At 38.6% G+C, this 20,150-nt stretch overlaps 1 protein-coding gene across 2 annotated transcripts in view; it reads right to left on the bottom strand.

The window, feature by feature from the left end:
* LOC127856573 (U3 small nucleolar RNA-associated protein 18 homolog) overlaps positions 1–20,150 on the bottom strand; it is a 50,610-nt gene that overhangs the window by 11,132 nt on the left and 19,328 nt on the right. Inside the window, exons 4-10 of one of the 2 annotated variants that reach the window (XM_052392875.1) lie at positions 19,888–19,955; positions 19,158–19,303; positions 16,462–16,545; positions 5,962–6,130; positions 4,094–4,194; positions 727–817; positions 25–148 (exon numbers count right to left, since the gene is read on the bottom strand). In XM_052392875.1, the coding sequence (XP_052248835.1) occupies positions 25–148; positions 727–817; positions 4,094–4,194; positions 5,962–6,130; positions 16,462–16,545; positions 19,158–19,303; positions 19,888–19,955 (783 nt within the window). The remainder of the gene's footprint in view (positions 1–24; positions 149–726; positions 818–4,093; positions 4,195–5,961; positions 6,131–16,461; positions 16,546–19,157; positions 19,304–19,887; positions 19,956–20,150) is intronic. The other variant, XM_052392877.1, reaches the window with a different exon arrangement.

A 20,150-nucleotide genomic window follows, 5' to 3' on the forward strand; every position in this document is an offset into this window, starting at 1 on the left:
CAAACTGCAAATCATAGTCCCTACCCACAAGCCAGGTACTGGTTGTTCAGAGAAACAGTCAAAAAGGTTCCACGGGTACATCCCTCATCAATAAAGCGGTGTATACACTCACGTGAACGTATATCCCATACATACACATGACCATCATCTACAACAAAACACACATGGAGGTTTAATTAGTGCACAAAACTGTTGTTGAAGATATAGAAACAAAGTTCTCTTCATTAAACCTTAATTTATAGACAAACAAGGGACAAAATTGTCACAAAATCAGGTTTTCAATTTGAAAAAAAAGTCTGATAAAGGAAGACACCTCAAACTGAAATAAATCTATTTTTAGTTGTTGCGACCTTGACCTTGGAGATATTGACATAATTTTTTCGCGAGACACACGGTCTAATGATGGTGAACAAATGTACCAAATGATTTTAAAATCTCACAATGAACGACAAAGTTATGGCCCGGACAAGCTTGTTCCGCCCGCCCGCCGACATTCACCAATCTAATAACCAGTTTTTTCCTTTGGAAAACCTGGTTAAATATATATTGTTAAATTGTTGAAGTCTTTTAAACAACAGCATGAATAATTGTTAAACGAATAATACAATAAGAAAACGTTTGCCAATTGTTTTAAATGCACTTGCATTTGTTCGTTTGTTAGCATAACTGAATGCTATTGTTTGTCTTTTTCATTGTCTTACATTTCTATTCTAAATAATGACTTACCTCCAAAGGAGAAAAGCTGTTGTCCATCAATTGAGAAAGATATAGACTGTACATGGCCATTCATCTTCAAACTGAACAACCACTCTTTTGACTGGAAATAAACAATTAATCCCTTCCTACTCAGAACCAAAGTAAAAATGACTATGTTCAAACTTGCAGTCTGTTCAGGTTTTATGCTGTTTGCTGCTCATCAGTATCTTAGGGTTGGAAATGAAGCCTTCAAACTTGAATTTAGTAAGAAAGGTATTTAATAAACAAACAGCAAAAAACCTTGAACTGCTACAACCACAGCTTATATTCTCCAACAATAATTTGTACCTTATTACAAACAGATTTGAAAGAAATGAACACAACACAAATTCATTATTATTTACGATACACAGACACATATACGTGTATATAAAATAAACAAGACTATTGCCAAGCAATAAAAGTCTCCTACCGGTGAAACTCGACCATTTTCAGCAATATTTCTAGTCTATTTGTTGCCATATCAACCATAATTTTTTAAGTATGACAGAAGCAAACTAGAGCTTTGTAACAGACGTGACGAATACCCCCACATGCCGCATTGACACATAATATTTTGCATGTCGTCTTCACAAAAAACAGCGGACACCATGCTCAATTATTAAAACGCACTTAGTGACCCGTTGACCTAGTTTTTGACCCAGAAAGGCCCATGTTCTAATTTGGCCTTAAAATCATTTCCATAAAACTTCTGACAAAGTTTGGTGAAAATCGGATGTAAACTACTTGAATAAGAGAGCGGACACCATGCTGAATGTTAAACAAGAGGGCCATGATGGCCCTGAATCGCTCACCTGACTCATTAAGATCAGATGAAAACTATGACCTCTATTGTCTACACAATGTTTTTCTATGATTTGACCTAGTGACCTAGTTCCTGACTCTAGATGACCAAAATACAATCCCAATCCAGATTTCATCAAGATAAACATTCTGACCACAGTTCATAAATATTGGATGAAAACTGTGACCTCTATTGTCAACACAAGGTTTTTCTATTTATTTGACCTAGATTTTTACCCCAGATGACCCAAATACAATCCCACCCAGATTTCATCAAGAATTCTGACCAAATTTCATAAAGGTTGGATGAAAACTGTGATCTCTAATGTCTACACAAGGTTTTTCTATTATTTGACCTAGTGACCTAGTTTCTGACCCCAGATGACCCAAATAAAATCCCAACCCAGATTTCATCAAGATAAACATTCTGACCAAATTTCATAAAGATTGGATGAAAACTGTGACCTCTATTGTCTACAGAAGGTTTTTCTATTATTTGACCTAGTGACCTTGTTTTTGACCCCAGATGACCCAAATACAATCCCAAACCGGATTTCATCAAGATAAACATTTTGACCAAATTTCATCAATATTGGATGCAAACTGTGACCTCTACTGTCTACACAAACAAATTGTTGACGGACGGACACACGCAGGCACGCACAACGGACGCCGGACATCACACGATCACATAAGCTCACCGTGTCACTTCATGACAGGTGACCTAAAAATATGTGCCGGAGATAAACATGAACAGTTGTGGTTAAAATCCCATAGAAACAAGGGCTGTTTGTAAAACATGCATGCCCCCCTATATGGGCTATAAGTTGTAGTAGCAGCCATTGTGTGAATACGTTTTTTGTCACTGTGAATGGTGGTGGTGGTGGTGGTGGTGTAGTAGTAGTAGTAGTAGTAGTAGTAGTAGTAGTAGTAGTAGTAGTAATAGTAGTTGTAGTAGTAGTAGTAGAAGTAGTAGTAGTAGTAGTAGTAGAAGTAGTAGTAGTAGTAGTAGTAGTAGTAGTAGTAGTAGTAGTAGTAGTAGTAGTAGTAGTAGTGGTAGTAGTAGTAGTAGTAGTAGTAGTAGTAGTAGTAGTAGTAGTAGTAGTAGTAGTGGTAAAAGTAGTAGTAGTAGTGGCAGTAGTAGTAGAAGTAGTAATAGTAGACGTGGTGGTGGTGGTGGTGGTGGTGGTGGTGGTAGTAGTAGTAGCAGTAGTAGTAGTAGTAGTAGTAGTAGTAGTAGTAGTAGTAGTAGTAGTAGTAGTAGTAGTAGTAGTAGTAGTAGTAGTAGTAGTAGTAGTAGTAGTAGTAGTAGTAGTAGTAGTAGTAGTAGTAGTAGTAGTAGTAGTAGTAGTAGTAGTAGCAGTAGCAGTAGCAGAAGCAGTAGCAGCATTACAAGACCAATACTTAAGAATGATCGAATGGGAAAAGGTAACCTAGCACTGGCAGTAAATATGGGGCTCATTTACAGGTCAGATTTGGAATCTCTGCTGTAAAATGAGATTTTGAATTAATTAAAGGGAGGCAAATCTGTAATAAAAAGAACATGCATAAACCGTAGTTGTTTCCCTTGTTTGAACCATGCTAAACCCTTACAAGTTTGGAAAGAATTGGATGAAAAATTTGGACTTTATTGCATAAACACCATTTTCTCAATTCAAGGGGAGGTAATTCTGTACTTCATGGACCAATAATGCTCATTTTTTGTAGGGTTCGTGTCCTCATTGATATAAAGACACTGTGCAAATTTGGAAAGGATCGGACAAAAAATTTGGAAGATTTTTGAAAGTTTTCACAAAATAGGCAAAAACGAATAAACATGCAAAGTTCAACGAGCTCCTGCGGCCATGTTTTTTGACGAATCAAATTTCTTTGAACAACTTTTTCAGGGGAGCCTTCATAGGTCATCCCTGTGAAATTTTTTGAAAATCTGATGAGCGGTTTCTGACAAGAAGATTTTTTAAGGTTTTTACCATTAGGGTCATGGCGGCCATCTTGGTTATGTGATCAATTTTTTTTTAACAATTCTTTTGTCCCATGACCTAGGGATGCTCCACATGAAATTTAGTTGAAATTGGCTCAATGGTTTAGGTAGAAGAAGATGTTTACAAATTGTTTACAGACGGCCGGACGCCGGACGCCGAGTGATCACAATAGCTCACCCCGAGCTATCGCTCAGGTGAGCTAAAAACGCACTAAGTGACCCCATGACCGACAAACCAACCGACCAACCCTCCGACCGACAGACAAGTTGACTCGTATATATCCCCCTAAACTTCGTTTGTGGGGGTATAATCACGTGCATAATCTCCATATGCCTACTGTCCATGTTTCATGAAAATATATAAAGAACTTTTAAAGTAATGGCGGGATCCAGAAAAGGGAGACAGAGCGCAAACCATTTCACCGGTAGGGGACTAATAAAAAATGTCAAGTATTGCATGATGGTAGCAAACTTTTAAACATATGTTTACATTTCCTTTTACAAGCAAAGACAATGGCATTTGTTTTCATGGGTAGTAACCTTTTACCATAATTAATCAAGATCTTAACTCACCTTTGCGGAAATGAAGTGCATATTGCCATACTGTCCCATGAACACGTAATATTTCCCATCTGGCGACATCTCAAACACTGCCATGCACTTCTCCTCTATACCTGCACAGAAAGGTTGTGTTTTAAATGACTGCATTGGTGTTAATGGCTTAAAAAATATGGTAAAAATAAGAAAAAAGTACATTCAGCAAACATTTTATCACATCAAACACATTATAATTCTATATGATAGTGAAAAGACAAAACTAGAGGTTTGTCACAGAAGTGACAAATATACCCCCACATGCCGCATTGACACAATATTTTGCATGTCGTCTTCACAAAAAACAGCGGACACCATGCTCAATTTTTAAAATGCATTAAGTGACCCTTGACCTAGTTTTTGACCCAGAAAGGCCCATGTTCTAGGCCTTGTGATCATCTCCATAAAACTTCTGACCAAGTTTGGTGAAGATCGGATGTAAACTACTTGAATTAGAGAGCGGACACCTGCTGAATGTTAAAAAACGCACTAAGTGACCCCGTGACCTAGTTTTAGGCCCAGAATGGCCCATGTTCAAACTTGTCCTAGACATCATTTAGATAAAACTTGTGACCAAGTTTGGTGAGGATTGGATGAAAACTACTTGAATTATAGAGTGGACAACATGGTGAGGTTTAAAACGCACTAAGATACCCCGTGAACTAGTTTTTGACCCGGCATGAACCATATTCAAACTTGACCTAGACATCATCTAGATACAACTTCTAACCAATTTTGGTGAAGATTGGATGTAAACTACTTGAACTAGAGCTTTGTCACAGACATGACGAATACCCCCATATGCCGCATTGACACATAATATTTTGCATGTCGTCGAGAGGACACCATGCTGAATGTTAAAAAACGCGTTTTCCCTGTGACCTAGTTTTTGACCCGGCAAGGCCCATGTTCGAACTTGGCCTTAAGATCATCTAGAAACAACTTCTGACCAAGTTTGGTGAAGATCGGATGAAAACTACTTGAATTAGAGAGCAGACAACATGCTGAATGTTTATAACGCACTAAGTGACCCCGTGACCTAGTTTTTGACCCGGCAAGGCCCATGTTCGAACTTAGCCTAGACATCATGTAGATACAGCTTCTGACCAAGTTTGGTGAAGATCGGATGAAAACTACTTGAATTAGAGAGCAGACACTTAATACGGACCGACAGACAGACCGACCAACAAGTTCACTCCTATATACCCCCCTAAACTTTGTTTGTGGGGGTATAATTACTCAACGAACTAACATAATCAGAATCGTTATTAATATGAGTATGAATATGATTAATAAACCTATTACATAATCACAATTCCTTACAAACAATATAACAGGGCTGTGATTCCCGTAAGACATAATTATCAAGATTTAAAACAGAATTGCCCTGATTCCTTATGCCTCCACAAACACATTACATGGTCATGATTGAATGAAAGGATACAACCATGATGTATGATGTAGGGACAGATTAGCAGCAAGATAGCAAAGTGCTTTAACCTACTCCTTTTTATTTCCCCCCGTCTGCTCCCTCCTCTCATTGACTGGTCAACAAAAAGTGTGGAAATATTTTTCAAAGTTTATATATTTTGTTCAAATGTTCAAGAGCAAATGATAAGACTATGCTTTAAAGCCATATATATATACTCAAAGTCAACAAATATTAAGTAAAATACTCCATAAAATAAAATAGTTTACAACAAGTGTTCCTTATAGCAAAAGCCAAAGTTAAAACGCGGGATGTCGTCTGGTTCCATGGATTTAACAAGACACAAAATGCTCCTCTTTATTTGTTGTGTGACAATTTTTTCAATGTGAATTTTCTGTCCACAATAACTATCCAGTACCTTTCAAAGGGACATCGACCACCTTCCCAGCCAGCATGTCCAGATACTTGAAGCATTTCCACCTGGAGCCAATGAGCACCTGCTCCCCATCTCTCGTGAAGTGGGCGCAGTTGATGGGAAAACTCTCCAGGAAGAAACTCTGGATTTTGGGATTCGTTTTGCCATCCACCTTAAATTGAAAATGAGTGTTGGTGTTGGAAAACAAGACTTAATGAATGCGTGTAAAGTGTTGTCCCAGATTAGCCTGAGAAGCTTCAGCAAAGAAATTACTTCCTTTAAAGGGATCTTTTCACGGTTTGGTAAATTGACAAAATTGAAAAAAGTTGTTTCAGATTCGCAAATTTTCGGTTTTGTTATGACATTTGTGAGGAAACAGTATTACTGAACATTTGCCATGGTCTAATGTAGCCATTATATGCATCTTTTGACCATTTAAAAACCTAAAAATTATAAAGCGTTGCAACGCGAAACGATTGAATAATTTTGAGAGTTCTGCTGTTGTCGTTTAAATTTGTGAAACTACGAAGATTGCTCATTTAACATATAAAATACGCGTCTTATGTATGCTTGGCAGGATAGCTCAGTTGGCTAATGCGTTTTTACTTTAGGTTTTCGTGGGTCGCTGGTTCAAGCACTGCTGCGGACGCCTTTTTTTCCTTTTTTAAATTTTATGTGTGATTTTTTACTGGAGCTTTTAAAATTTAATGTTTACATTTATCAATACATGTATAAAGCATTTAATGACAAACTTCAAAACATGTCAAAATCTGCGAAAAGGCCCCTTTAAATAAAAAGTACAATAAAGCAATTGAGTACGTGATAAGCCTGTACCAGTGCATACAGCTATAAAAGTTCAAGCAAAATCAACGCAGTAGTTAACATGTAAATAGGAGTTGATAATATTTTGGGACTTTAAATATTATAATTGAAAAACAGAGAATTCTGCATAAATTTGTTGAAGCGAAAATATCTTACCATTATTTCTACATTGAGGTCATTATATGTGAAAGTTTGATCTTAGTCCACTAAGAAGTTAAAGAACAGTTGAAAACAAAAGCTGCAACAAAATATATTATACAGTGGAAAAACAGACAAAGAGCCATCAATTCTTCCAATAATCGTGGCAGGCTGAACTCCTTTAATAACAGTCCACAAACCATTAAGTGCATTTATCTGCCAAAGTAGTACAAGTGTGATGGACCCAGTGGTTAAAGAGGCCTTAAGACCAGCAGACAGTTGGGAAGACAAGTCCAATGCTTAAATGCCTCCCACTCTGCGTGTGTGTGTGTGGGGGGGGGGCATATTTTTAAAACACACTTAGTGGCCCCTTCACCTAGTTTTTGACCCAGAAAGGCCCATGTTCTATCTTTGCCTTAAGATCATCTCCATAAAACTTCTGACCAAGTTTGGTGAAGATCGGATGTAAACTACTTGAATTAGAGAGCGGACACCATGCTGAATGTTAAAAAACGCACTCAGTGACCCCGTGACTAAGTTTTAGGCCCAGAAGGGCCCATGTTCAAACTTGTCCTAGAGATCATTTTAATCAAACTTGTGGCCAAGTTTGGTGAAGATTGGATGAAAACTACTTGAAATAGAGAGCGGACAACATGGTGAGGTTAAAAACGCACTAAGATACCCCGTGACCTAGTTTTTGACCCGGCATGATCCATAATTAAAATGAATTTTATTGTAAGAAAATGTGTTAAAAACACACTAAGTGACCCCGTGACCTAGTTTTTGACCTGGCAAGGCCCATGTTCGAACTTGGCCTAGACATGATCTAGATACAACTTCTGACCAAGTTTGGTGAAGATTAGATGAAAACTACTTGAATTAGAGAGCGGACAACATTGTGGGGTATATAGGAGTGAACTTGTCTGTCTGTCGGTCGGTTGGTCGGTCTGTCTGTCCGTATTAAGTGTCCGCTCTCTAATTCAAATAGTTTTCATCCGATCTTCACCAAACTTGGTCAGAAGTTGTATCTACATGATGTCTAGGCCAAGTTCGAACATGGGCCTTGCCAGGTCAAAAACTAGGTCACGGGGTCACTTAGTGTGTTTTTAACACATTTTCTTACAACAAAATTCATTTTAATTATTAAATACTTGCCTGCTATTTCTGGCTACACCATTTCAAGTTGGGTTATATCATCCATAAATTAATCAAGCGCCTGGAAACGGTTCACCTCCATAATGAAAGTATATAGGTAGGTCAGGTTAAACATATTACAATTTAACCTAACCGGAAATCAATACCCACAATTCATCTTCCTTTTCATAATTTTATAAAAATATTAATCGATGAGCGGAATGGGAGGTGGGACTTACCGATAGCTAGTAAGTATTTAATAATTAAAATGAATTTTATTTAAAGAAAATTTGTTTAATGTCATAAATACGTTACCTGCTATCTCTAGCTGATTTTGTAGCTCCGGCGGGAAGATTCGCTTATTATTATTTTTACAGCCAGAGATATTAGAACTAAGTCCTCAAATAATCTTCGTTAGTACAGTATTGTACTTTGATTCTTGAATGGGGCCAGCACACTTACGCCATAGAAGAAACTACTGTTTGAGCAACCACAAGAGGACCCAACATACATAAATTGTCCTGTTGACACTCAAGAGAACGAAGATAAAAAGTGGAAAAGGTAGTCAGATTCCTTCAAAAGGCAGCTTGAAGCAATTAAAGTGGAACATTATTAATATATGCCCACGAAGCCGAAAGAGCTCTTAATTCATGCGGTCTAATCTTAAAAGGAATAAATCCCTAGATTAGAGAGATGAGTAAGCCTTCTTAATAGTCAAGGCTACCCATTGAGAAATAGATGCCGCAAACACATCCCCCTCTTTTAACGGAATGAAAAGTCTTTTGCGAGAACCTCGAATAGACTTTACTCTTTTAAGATAGAACTTCAACGCCCTGACCAGGCAAAGGAGTCTATCATCATCTTCATGTCCACAAGTCTTAGAAAGACTTGGAACTTTGAAGGGTTTAGAAGCCTTACAGGGGAGTTGATTTTTAGCAAGGAATCCTGGCTGACATAACAACGTTAACAGATCCATCTGAGGAATCATAACGAAGATGACCATCCTCGATAGAAAGGGCATGAATTTCACTTCTCAATTTGGCTAAAGCCATAGTAAGAAGGAAAATGGTCTTCCTATTAAGGAACTATAACGAGGACGTTTAAGTTCCATAGCTCGAATCAGTTCCGAAATCGCTGGATCAGCACAGATTTGTGATGTATTACTAAAAGCCAACGTATGCGAAATCATAGATCTATATCCTTTGATAAAGCTAAGAGAAAGTTTCTTATCATCAAAAAGATGAGAAAATCTGCTATGCGTATAGCAGAGGGATTGAGGGGATCAATTTTCCCTCGAATACACCAATTAGAGAAGAGTTTCCATCGAGCATCATAGACTGCTCTGGTGGACTTTCTCCTTGCAGAAGCGACGAGGGTTGAAGCCCTGACAGAAAAGCGTTTCTTCTGCAGAGATTGCCTGATTACGGCCAGACGTGTAAGTGGAACATTGCTGGATCCGCATGTTGTCTGTCTCTTTTAGAAAGAAGATCTGATCTGTGAGGAAGTTTCCTGGGATAATCGCACAGGAGACTGAGAAGATCGTTGAACCAAGATCTCCTCGGCCACGAAGGGGCAATCCGGAGTATGAGACACAAACTTGCCCGGATTTTCTCCAATATTTGGGGAATCAGAATGGTTGGGGGATAGGCGTAGGCGTCCAGTTGGTCCCAATCGAATGAAAGCGCATCTACTGCCCACACTGCTGGATCGTAAACTGGACTCACAGTGGAAGTATGTGGTTGTGTCTGGTCGCAAATAGGTCGACCAGAGGATAACCAAACATGAGAACAATCTGATTGGTCACTTCTTGATGAAGTGACCACTCCGATGAAAGTAATTGGTGTTTGGGAGACAAACCATCCGCCAGGGCGTTGAGGCGACCTGAAATGTATTTGGCCAGAAGAGAAATGTTGAGCGTCTTGCAAAGAACAAGTAATTTCCTGGTTTCCAGATACAGGGAGTGAGAATGTGTCCCCCCCTTGTGCCTGGATGTAAGTAACAACTGATGTGTTGTCTGTTGACACCATCACACAAGATTCTCGAAGATGTGACTGGAAATGAGATACAGCTAGAAAGACTGCTCGCATTTCTAGATTGCTGATATGTAGATATGACTCCTCATGAGACCACAACCCTGAAACTATCAGACTGAGTGGTTCTAGATGAGCACCCCACCCTTTCTTGCTCGCATCCGTCATTAGATATAAAGACGGTTGCAGAGGAAGGGGTACTAATGCCAAGAGTCTTCTCGTCTAGCCACCACTGAAGATTAGGTATTAACTTCGGAAGAATTGGAATCTGCGATAACAGATTTTCTGGAGACCATTTTCAACAAGCCGAGAGGTAATGCTGAAGAGGACAAAGGAACAGACGTCCTAACTGCACAAAGTCTGCTACTGAGCTCAGGATACCGTTTAAAGAGAGGAATTCTTGAACTGTTATATGAGATTGGGACAAAACCCATTTGACCTTCACCAGAAGGTCTGATATACGTTGACGTGAGACTCTGACCTCATTGATGTGGGTCAAGAAATTAATTCCCACGAAAGTGAAATCTTACAAAGGAATGAGGTCTCATTTGTCTGCATTTAGAAGGAGCCCTAAGGATAGGAGTTCCTTCCAAGAGAATTTAAGGTGTTGCAGAAGCAAAAGGCGATCGAGCTGTTGTAAAAGCCAGTCATTAAAATATTGAAGAAAAATTCCGCTGCCATAAGCTTGGTAAAGACTAGAGGAGCCGTTGCCAACTCAAATGGCATCGTCGCCCGGAACTGGTAGACCTGGCCTCGAAAGGCAAAGAGCAGGTACTTCCGATAGTTGGGATGTATAGGAACATGGAAATATGCATCTTCCAGATCCAACAACACTGCCCAGTGCAGGGGTTTGATGGAATTCTGTATGAAGGAAGGAGTCTGCATCTTGAAAGTTGGTTTGAGTAGATATGTGTTGAAGACTTTTAAATCTCCAGAAACCATTTTTCTTTTTAACAAGAACAAGAGATGTGTTTGTCAGAAACACAATGCCCCCTATTGCGCCGCTTTGAAGCCATAAATTAGATCATTGACCTTGAACGATGACCTTGACCTTGACCTTTAGCCACTCAAAATGTGCAGCTCCATGAAATACACAATTCATGCATTCCAAATGAAGTTGAAATTCTTTGTCTGCTGTGATTGCATCTTGTATCCTTCCACCGAAAAGAAATCCTGATGATAGAGGTGCCGTACTGAGAGAATTAATACCTGGTTATAACAGAAAATCTTAAGGTTAAAGGATAAGATCTCTACGAATCCTTAGCATCTCAGACATTGAAGACGCAAAATTATTTGAAAGGGACGATGTCGTTCGTGATAAAAGAACTAATAAATCAAGAAGTTCTTTAGGAACGGAGTCCGACCAATCACAAAGCAACTGTAAAATTGTCGCTAACATGAAGTCTATCTGGTTAGATAGACCTAATGATCTGTGTTCTCTCAATTCCCAATGTTCCAACATGGAATAAGGAATCGAAACAGGAGTTGAAGTACTAGGCATAGTAAGTAAAAGCTTGTTTATATCAGGATCCTGAACCAGTATTTGGAATAATCCAAACAGGAAGTTGGATCTGGTTAAGGAGACTTGTAGCATTTACTACTAACTTCATGATGCTTAGGATCAGACAGATCCATATGCACTTTCCACAGTTCGCCTCGTTTAGGAATTGTTTTATTAGCCAATTCCAAATATTGAAACACAGATAGTCAATAGAACCAATAGGAAGGCGTGGATCAGAAAGAGAACTCGCCTTAGTAACCCTGTTGGGATCAAAGGTACGAACTAATTGTTCAGTGACCCAGACAGCTCAGCAGATCGTGGACAGTAATCATCACCAAGAGTCTTGAACATCAGCTCATAGATCTGATTTATAGATGCCAAATATTGATCAGTGTCAGTATTATATCCTGCATCTGAATCAGTCTCACCTTCTAAAACACCAGACGTGTGCATAGAATCTGCTGAAATAGAAGAGGGGGTAATAAGACGATTATCCTGCACCCGATTGTGATTATTTGGCAAAGACGAATGACCATCCACAAAGTCAACAACATGATAATTTAAACCGGAAGTCGATGGTATATTATCAGTATTGACAGGTACAAAAAGTCAAAAAGAATCTTGAATCCATTAAGTTTCCAGATTCGAAGGAGTATCAGTAGTGGGTACACTACTAGGCAACGTAGCAGATACCCGTGGTCAGTCTCCGCCAAACTAGTCAAATTTATACAGGTCAGAAGGTCCTGTAAACTGGGAAAAAATACAGGACCTCCTCTTTTTTACAGGACCTACCAACTACATAAATATATTAATAAAATAACACGAAAAGACGAGACGTATACCCCCACATGGTGCATTGAAACAGAATATTTTCATGCTGTCTTCACAAAACAAGAGAAGCGAATTTATGGCGATTTTTAAGAATTAATAATCCATTGTCGTTTGTTGATTCTTGTTGCTTAGTCTCAGTGCGCATGTCAGAGAGGAATCTGGTCAATACGGCCTAAACCGACGACGGCCTAGATAATTGATCACCAGCCTTTTTCACGCAAGGACATTGACAGTCAAGATCATGACATTGCGAATGAAGATGATCACAATTATTAATATCTATCTCGATTACGTCCATACAAATTGATATTTGTATCATTTAATAATCAGATTTATAATTATCTTAAGCAGCGACAAGGCCGTCATGGATTTAGACTGTCCTGATAGCATTCGTCATATGGTAGCGACGCAAAAAAATGGACCAATCAGGTGCATCGCAAAATTCCGTAGAGTAGAGCGTTGGAACGGAAAGACGCTATCGCTATTTTTATACCGCGGAAAACTTTCAGAGCCGTAAAAACATAAATAATCAACAATCGTTTTTTTACCGGACAATCGGTCCTGTTAATTAGACCGACAGGCCGGACCTTACAAAATTTTACAGGACATGTCCGTCGTTCACCATGTTTGGCGGAGACTGCGTGGTGCAGACACATTAGCCGTAGTGGTGAAGTGATCACCAGAACTCAATGCCTGAGAATTATACTGACGGAAATTTTTTTATTTTTTAATAGTGAAAGATTAACCATTAAGCCACATTTCTGTATCAAAACAAATTCATTTCTTCAAGTTCATCTGGTCAAAAATGTTACGTGAATTTCGGCATATCATAATCCAATGTCACATACTGTCAATATCTGTTATGGCCTCCCGCTTTCGCAATAACTGCCATGCATCTTCGTCTCATGCTGCCAATAACGTCACGTATGACTCCTAGAGGGATCCTAGCCCACCCTCTCTGAAGGGCCCGCTCAAGGTCGTTTACGTTGTCGAAGTCATGACGTTTATGTACTCTTCGGCCTAACACGTCCCACATGTGTTCAATTGGAGAAAGGTCTGGAGATCTGGCAGGCCAATCCAGTGTAACAATATGGTTTTGTTGTAATACAGCCCGTGTATGACGTGCAGTGTGAGGACGGGCATCATCCTGTTGAAATATGTGGCCGTGTCCTTTGCGTATGAAAGGTACGACAACAGTTCTGATGATCTCGCCGCAATATCGAACGGATGTGAGTGTCCCGGGGACGTGAACAAGATCTGTTCTTGACTGGTGACTGATGCCACCCCACATCATAACACTGCCACCTCCGTATCAGTCGTGTTCCTTAACGTTGGCGTCATGAAACCGTTCACCACGCGCCGCCAAACCCTCACTGTTCCATCTGCACAATCAACGGTGAATCTCGATTCGTCCATGAATAAAACATCATTCCAGTCGGCACGTGCCAATCGCTGATGGAGTATCGTCCAGTTGAGCCTTTACTGGCGGTGGCGTTGTGACAAGGGCACCCCAACGTAGGGTCTGTAGGCACGTAATCCTGACGCTCGCAATCGGTTGCGCACAGTCCTACTGCAAACGAGCGTCCCTGTAGTGTTGTACAGCCTAGTGGCAATCTTACCACTCGTCCAAAATCGATGACGCCTCGATGACGTCACGATGTAATTGTTTTCACGTTGGGTGGTCTTTTTAGGCCTACTAGAGCGAGGTCGGTCTTTAGCGCTTCCAGTTTGCTGATACCGTGTCCTTAGGCGACTTACAGTACATCTATGGACACCAAAGTGATTGGCGATGTCATTTACGGGCATGCCAGCAACAAGCATTCCAAGCGCTTGTTGACGTCTTTCCAACATCAGTCCTGGAACACATCCCATTTGGAATATTGAATTTTTCTATCTGGCTTTTTATATGTCACTCCTCTACCAATCTACACATTCAATCGTTTTTGTTTTTACAAAGCATAAATTGCTGTGCACGAGCACGACGTGGTTTTGTGTTTTTCCGCTCAAATGCTTTCAAGGAACAGTATTACACAGGAAAACATATTGAACCGATTTAAGGATCAACACCCCAACGAAATGCAAAGATAAACAAAGCCCAGGGTCATTTGATATTTCATACACCGTAACATTAACCATGTAGCTAAACTTCATTCCGTCAGTATAGAACCAGTCACTGCAACGTGTGTTGATGTCAAACTGGAAACTGGAACTGGTACATTAGTTATGGAGACATTATAATCCGAAATAGGATAGTACTGTAACCGATAAGGATAGTCGGAACGACAATGCCTACGTGAAGCTTGTCTACGACCTTTATCCCTGCGATTCCGAGAACTAGAATAGCTGCGATGGGAATTATGTCTCCTAGAGTAGCCTCTCTGTGAGCAAGAAGATGATAGGTAACCAGTGAATTTTTTGCTAAAAATTACTGCTGATTTCCGGCTGCTTCCTAATCGCAAAAATCAACGTCTTTTCCCAAATAGCTAACCAAAATCTCCCCCAAAAAAGTCTCTTATGACTCATGATTTCTAAACTCTAGATACCAACTTTTTATTTAAACATCCTGCAAAATATATAACTTTAATTTAGTCTTTTTTGTCAATAAATTATTCCCAAATTTGCCACTTTTATCAATTAAATCAATCCCAATTCGACAAGACTCCTTATCCCAAAATAGCTAGAACAAGGGACAAAATTGTCACAAAACCAGGTTTTCATTGTGAAAAAAAATCTGATAAAGGGAGAAAACTCAAACTGAACTTTTGAAATGAACAAACAAAATTAACCCCCTTTGTAAGTTTTTTTTTTTTTTTAAATCTATTTTTAGTCGTGGCGACCTTGACATTGGAGATATTGACGTGATTCTTTCGTGCGACACACCGTCCCATGATGGTGAACAAATGAGCCAAATGATTTTAAAATCTCACAATGAATGACATAGTTATGGCCAGGACAAGCTCATTTATGGCCATTTTTGACCTTTGAACTCAGTGTGACCTTGACCTTGGAGATATCTACGTAATTATTTCGCGCATCACACCGTCCAATGATGGTGAACAAATGTGCCAAATGATTTTAAAATCTGACAATGAACAACATAGTTATGGCCCGGACAAGCTTGTTCCGCCCGCCCGTCAGCCTGCCAGCCCGCCAGCCCGCCCGCATTCGCCAATCTAATAACCAGTTTTTTCCTTCAGAAAACCTGGTTAAAAACCCCTGAACATGCATTTAAAAACAATTATAATCCTGTTACTTATAATCATATTTATAATGCTTAATTTTCCCAGTTTCATGGCTCATCGCGCTATTTTTCCCAATTTCATAGTTTATCGCGCTATTTTTCCCAATTTCATGGTTTATTGCGCTAATTTTCCCAATTAAAATGGCACAGGCTGTAACAAATAAAAGTAAAAAAAATCACTGGTAACGACCATATCGACGACGGAAATGAGGACCGCTCTACAAAGGAGAGCGTGTCGGATGCTACCCTTTTTGTAGGTACTTGTTGACAACGACGAAGCATTCGACAAAGAAGAGGAAGAGGAGAAGAATATTCGATGAAGAAAAACGATGTCTATTTCTATTTCTGTGCCATGGACCGGTGATCGGACCGGTCCCCGGTGCCATGAACCGGTCCCCCGTGACCGGTATTAAAACACAAATAAACAAGGATTGCATATAATCAAATACTGAATATATATATATATTTAATTTACCAATTCATGTGTCAATCCACATCTTTATTTTAGTTAAACATCACCTTTTGATTGACCCTTTCATCAACCTAAATGAACTGGTTAAACAATTAATGCATTAGAAATTATATATATCTTTCGATTCGTTCAACAGCAATCATTTTCTGAGAAATTAAATCAACTCTAGAGCTATGTTTAACAATCCTGATAACATTTCAAATGGTCTGACTCACAATATTTTATAGTTAATGTGTTTAGACCCTTTTAATTATGGCATAATACATATAATTTTGATTCATTAACAATAAGCATTTAAATAAAAGTAAGTCAGGAATAGCTCTACGAGTCTTACCTGGAACAATGTCAGAGTGTTGTTGGCCCCTCCAGTCAAGGCCACTTGTGCTGATGGGTGGAACTCGAGAGCTTTCACTGCAGTCTGAATAATATTAGTAAAATGGAGGAATATTTTGTGTGTGTTTTTCTTCAAGTCTGTCAGAAAAACTTATTTATTAATGTAACCTTATTCAAATATCACAACATTCAATTGTGACTTCATACTTTATGACTTAAGCTAGTTTCTTTTCTGTACATAGACTATGATAAAACAAGAGCTGTCACCATAGGATGACTAATGCCCCCTATAAACGCTTGATAGAAGTTATGAGCTTTTTTCGAAACCTAAACACAGATTTCCAAATCTAAACGTGGACCCAAAGTTCTAGGTCAAGGTCACAGGGGTCAAAATTTGTGTGTGATGGAAAGGCCTTGTCCATATACACATGCATACCAAATATGAAGGTTATATCTCAAGTGACATAGAAGTTGTAAGCATTTTTCGAAGCCTAAACGCAAAGTGTGACGGAAAGACAGACAGATGAACAGACAGACGGACAGTCCAATCACTATATGCCACCTTTTCTTCGAAAAGGGGGCATAAAAAGACATTAATACTGGCATGTAAAAATGAAGCAATGCCTTGCTAAAAGGAAAACAGAGTTTTTCGGCCATAAGCAACATTACTCCATGTCTAAAATTAAAACAAGGGACAAAATTGTCACAAAACCAGGTTTTCATTGTGAAAAAAAAATCTGATAAAGGGAGAAAACTCAAACTGAACTTTTGAAATGACCAAAAAAAATTAACCCCCTTTGTAAGTTTTTTTTTTTTTTTAAATCTATTTTTAGTCATGGCGACCTTGACATTGGAGATATTGACGTGATTCTTTCGTGGGACACACCGTCCCATGATGGTGAACAAATGTGCCAAATGATTTTAAAATCTCACAATGAATGACATAGTTATGGCCAGGACAAGCTCATTTATGGCCATTTTTGACCTTTGAACTCAAAGTGTGACCTTGACCTTGGAGATATCGACGTAATTATTTCGCGCGACACACCGTCCAATGATGGTGAACAAATGTGCCAAATGATTTTAAAATCTGACAATGAACGACATAGTTATGGCCCGGACAAGCTTATTCCGCCAGCCCGCCAGCCAGCCCGCCTGCATTCGCCAATCTAATAACCAGTTTTTTCCTTCGGAAAACCTGGTTAATAACACCAATAAACTTATTTAAATTTTTAGGAAGCAACTTCTTCTTCAACAAAACAATTTAGAATAGCGAGATAAATTTGGCACAAACAATGTTGATTCATGGGAAGCTCTGCTTTACAATTTGTTGAATTAATATACACTGCCAAATAAAATGTGTTTATGGATCGGTGCAAATCCCTTGATATACAGTATAATTATTAAGTGGATGGTAATACCAGTAATTAATTGGTAATAAATAAGTGTAGGGTAATTGTTTTTAAGAATTGCAATTCTCCTCATTGATATCTATCAACCGAAGAAGTTGCATTTTGAAATCTTGTAGCGTATCTGAGGTATAGCCTTGAAAAGTTACATCAAACAAACAAAAGATGTGTTTGTCAGAAACACAATGCCCCCTACTACGCTGCTTTGAGGCCATATATTTGACCTTTTACCATGAAGGATGACCTTGACCTTTCACCACTCAAAATGTGCAGCTCCATGAGATACACATGCATGCCAAATATCAAGTTCAATATTGCAAAAGTTATTGCAAAAGTTTAACCAAGGTTTAAGTTTGGAGACAGAGAGACAGACAGACAGACAAAAACAATACATTGTATACCACTGATCATTCGAATTGGGGGCATAAAAACAAAGGGCAATAACTCTTATTTAATAAAGTGCAGGGTTATGGTTTTTCTGCATGGTACTTCTTCTCATTGGTTTCTACACACCCATGAAGTTTCTATGGAACTGTTGAATCATATCTGAAAAGTTTCATCATACAAAAACAACAAATTGCAAGAACTCTTATTTAAGAAAGTGAAAGGTTATGGTTCTTAATCATGGTACTTCTTGTCATGGATATCAATAAACCCACGAAGTTTCATGTTAAAATCTTGCATAGTGTCTGAGATATAGCCCTGAAAAAAGTCATCATACAAAAAACAACAACAAAGGGGAATATTACTCATTAAAGAAAGTGTATGGTTATGGTTCTTTTGCATGGCATTTCTCATTAATATCTCTACGCCTATGAAGTTTAATATGGATATCTTATATACTTCTTGAGATATAGGCTATAGCCCTAAAATGTTTTGTGACAGACTGAAGGATGGACAGACAAGCCCAATTCTATATCCCTAAGCCTTTTGCGGGGATAAAAATATTACTGCCCATAAAGTAATTCTCAGTATTTTGCCATACAAGAAACTGAATATGCCACTTTCTGCACATAACAACTGTACACACATCAATGATGAATGCCATCTAATCTATCAATGAACTCCAAGAAATACAGTCCCCATTGACCATGCTTACAATTTTTTAATTGATTGGAATCAACTCTTGATTGATTAGCTTTCCTATTTGAGGAATAAATGATTAAGAAGTCTGGGTTAAACACATTATTTTAAAGAAAATGCTCTTGGAAGAAGGGTTCTATATTTGGTCCCCGTCATTTGAAAAAAGGTAAAAAAGCCTGAACAACTATAAGAATTGATTGATCACCTGTGAGAAATCCCTCACCCTCATATATCCCTCCTTGTTCAGGTCTGTGCAGGACTTGATCTGTATCATGCCCTGGGGTAGAGATGTTGATCCCGCCAGGAACGTACCTGTCTTCTGTAGAAGGTCTTCCACATCACTGTCTTCATCTGAGGTGGTAAAATAGTGAGCCTGGTTCTGGGTAAACTGGACTGAGTGCATGCATGTTAAGTGTCATCACAAAGGAATTGCACAGGCTAATAAGAGATGACACATTCTGCTTTTTAGGTATTTTTCCTTTAAATTAAGTCTCTTTTCAGCTAAAATCCAATGTTGTTTCTGATAAGCATGTGCAGACTGCACAGGCTAATCTTGGATGACATTCAATGTACATGGATTGAGCCCAATTTTCCCAGAACAAGACTCAATTATACATGTACTATGAAACCTTAGAAGTATATGGACATGTACAATCATTTAACATATGTAAAATGGTCCAAGTTACTTATATCAATAAAATAAACTATTTCAACAAAATGTGAAATACAAACAAAAAGGTATGCTTAAACAATTTTGATATCATTGATAATCATCTTGCTTAAACAATGAAATTTATATATGTCTAAAGCATGTCTGCTTTACTAGCCCTTTTTTGCAGCTGTTCACTGATACAGAAATTGAACAGTTTCACTAATATTATTTCATCAAATATTGCGGATTTTTTAAAAGTCTCTATTTCAAAACAAATACATACCTTCAGAGTGTCTGTCTCTCTCTGACGGAAGTTTTGCCCAATTTGGTGTGCTTGACAACTTTTCAAATCTTTAAAAGACAAGAGATGTGTTTGTCAATATCACAATGCCCCCTATTGCGCCGCTTTGATTTTTTTTTTACCTTTTACCTTGAAGGATGACCTTGACCTTGAAAGTCCACCACTCAAAATGTGCAACTTTATGAGAAGGCCGCTTTGAAATATTATTATTTTGACCTTTGACCTTGAATGATGACCTTGACCTT

The sequence above is a fragment of the Dreissena polymorpha genome, chromosome 1, assembly GCF_020536995.1.
Source record: "Dreissena polymorpha isolate Duluth1 chromosome 1, UMN_Dpol_1.0, whole genome shotgun sequence".
In the NCBI taxonomy this organism is placed as follows: Eukaryota; Metazoa; Mollusca; class Bivalvia; order Myida; family Dreissenidae; genus Dreissena; species Dreissena polymorpha.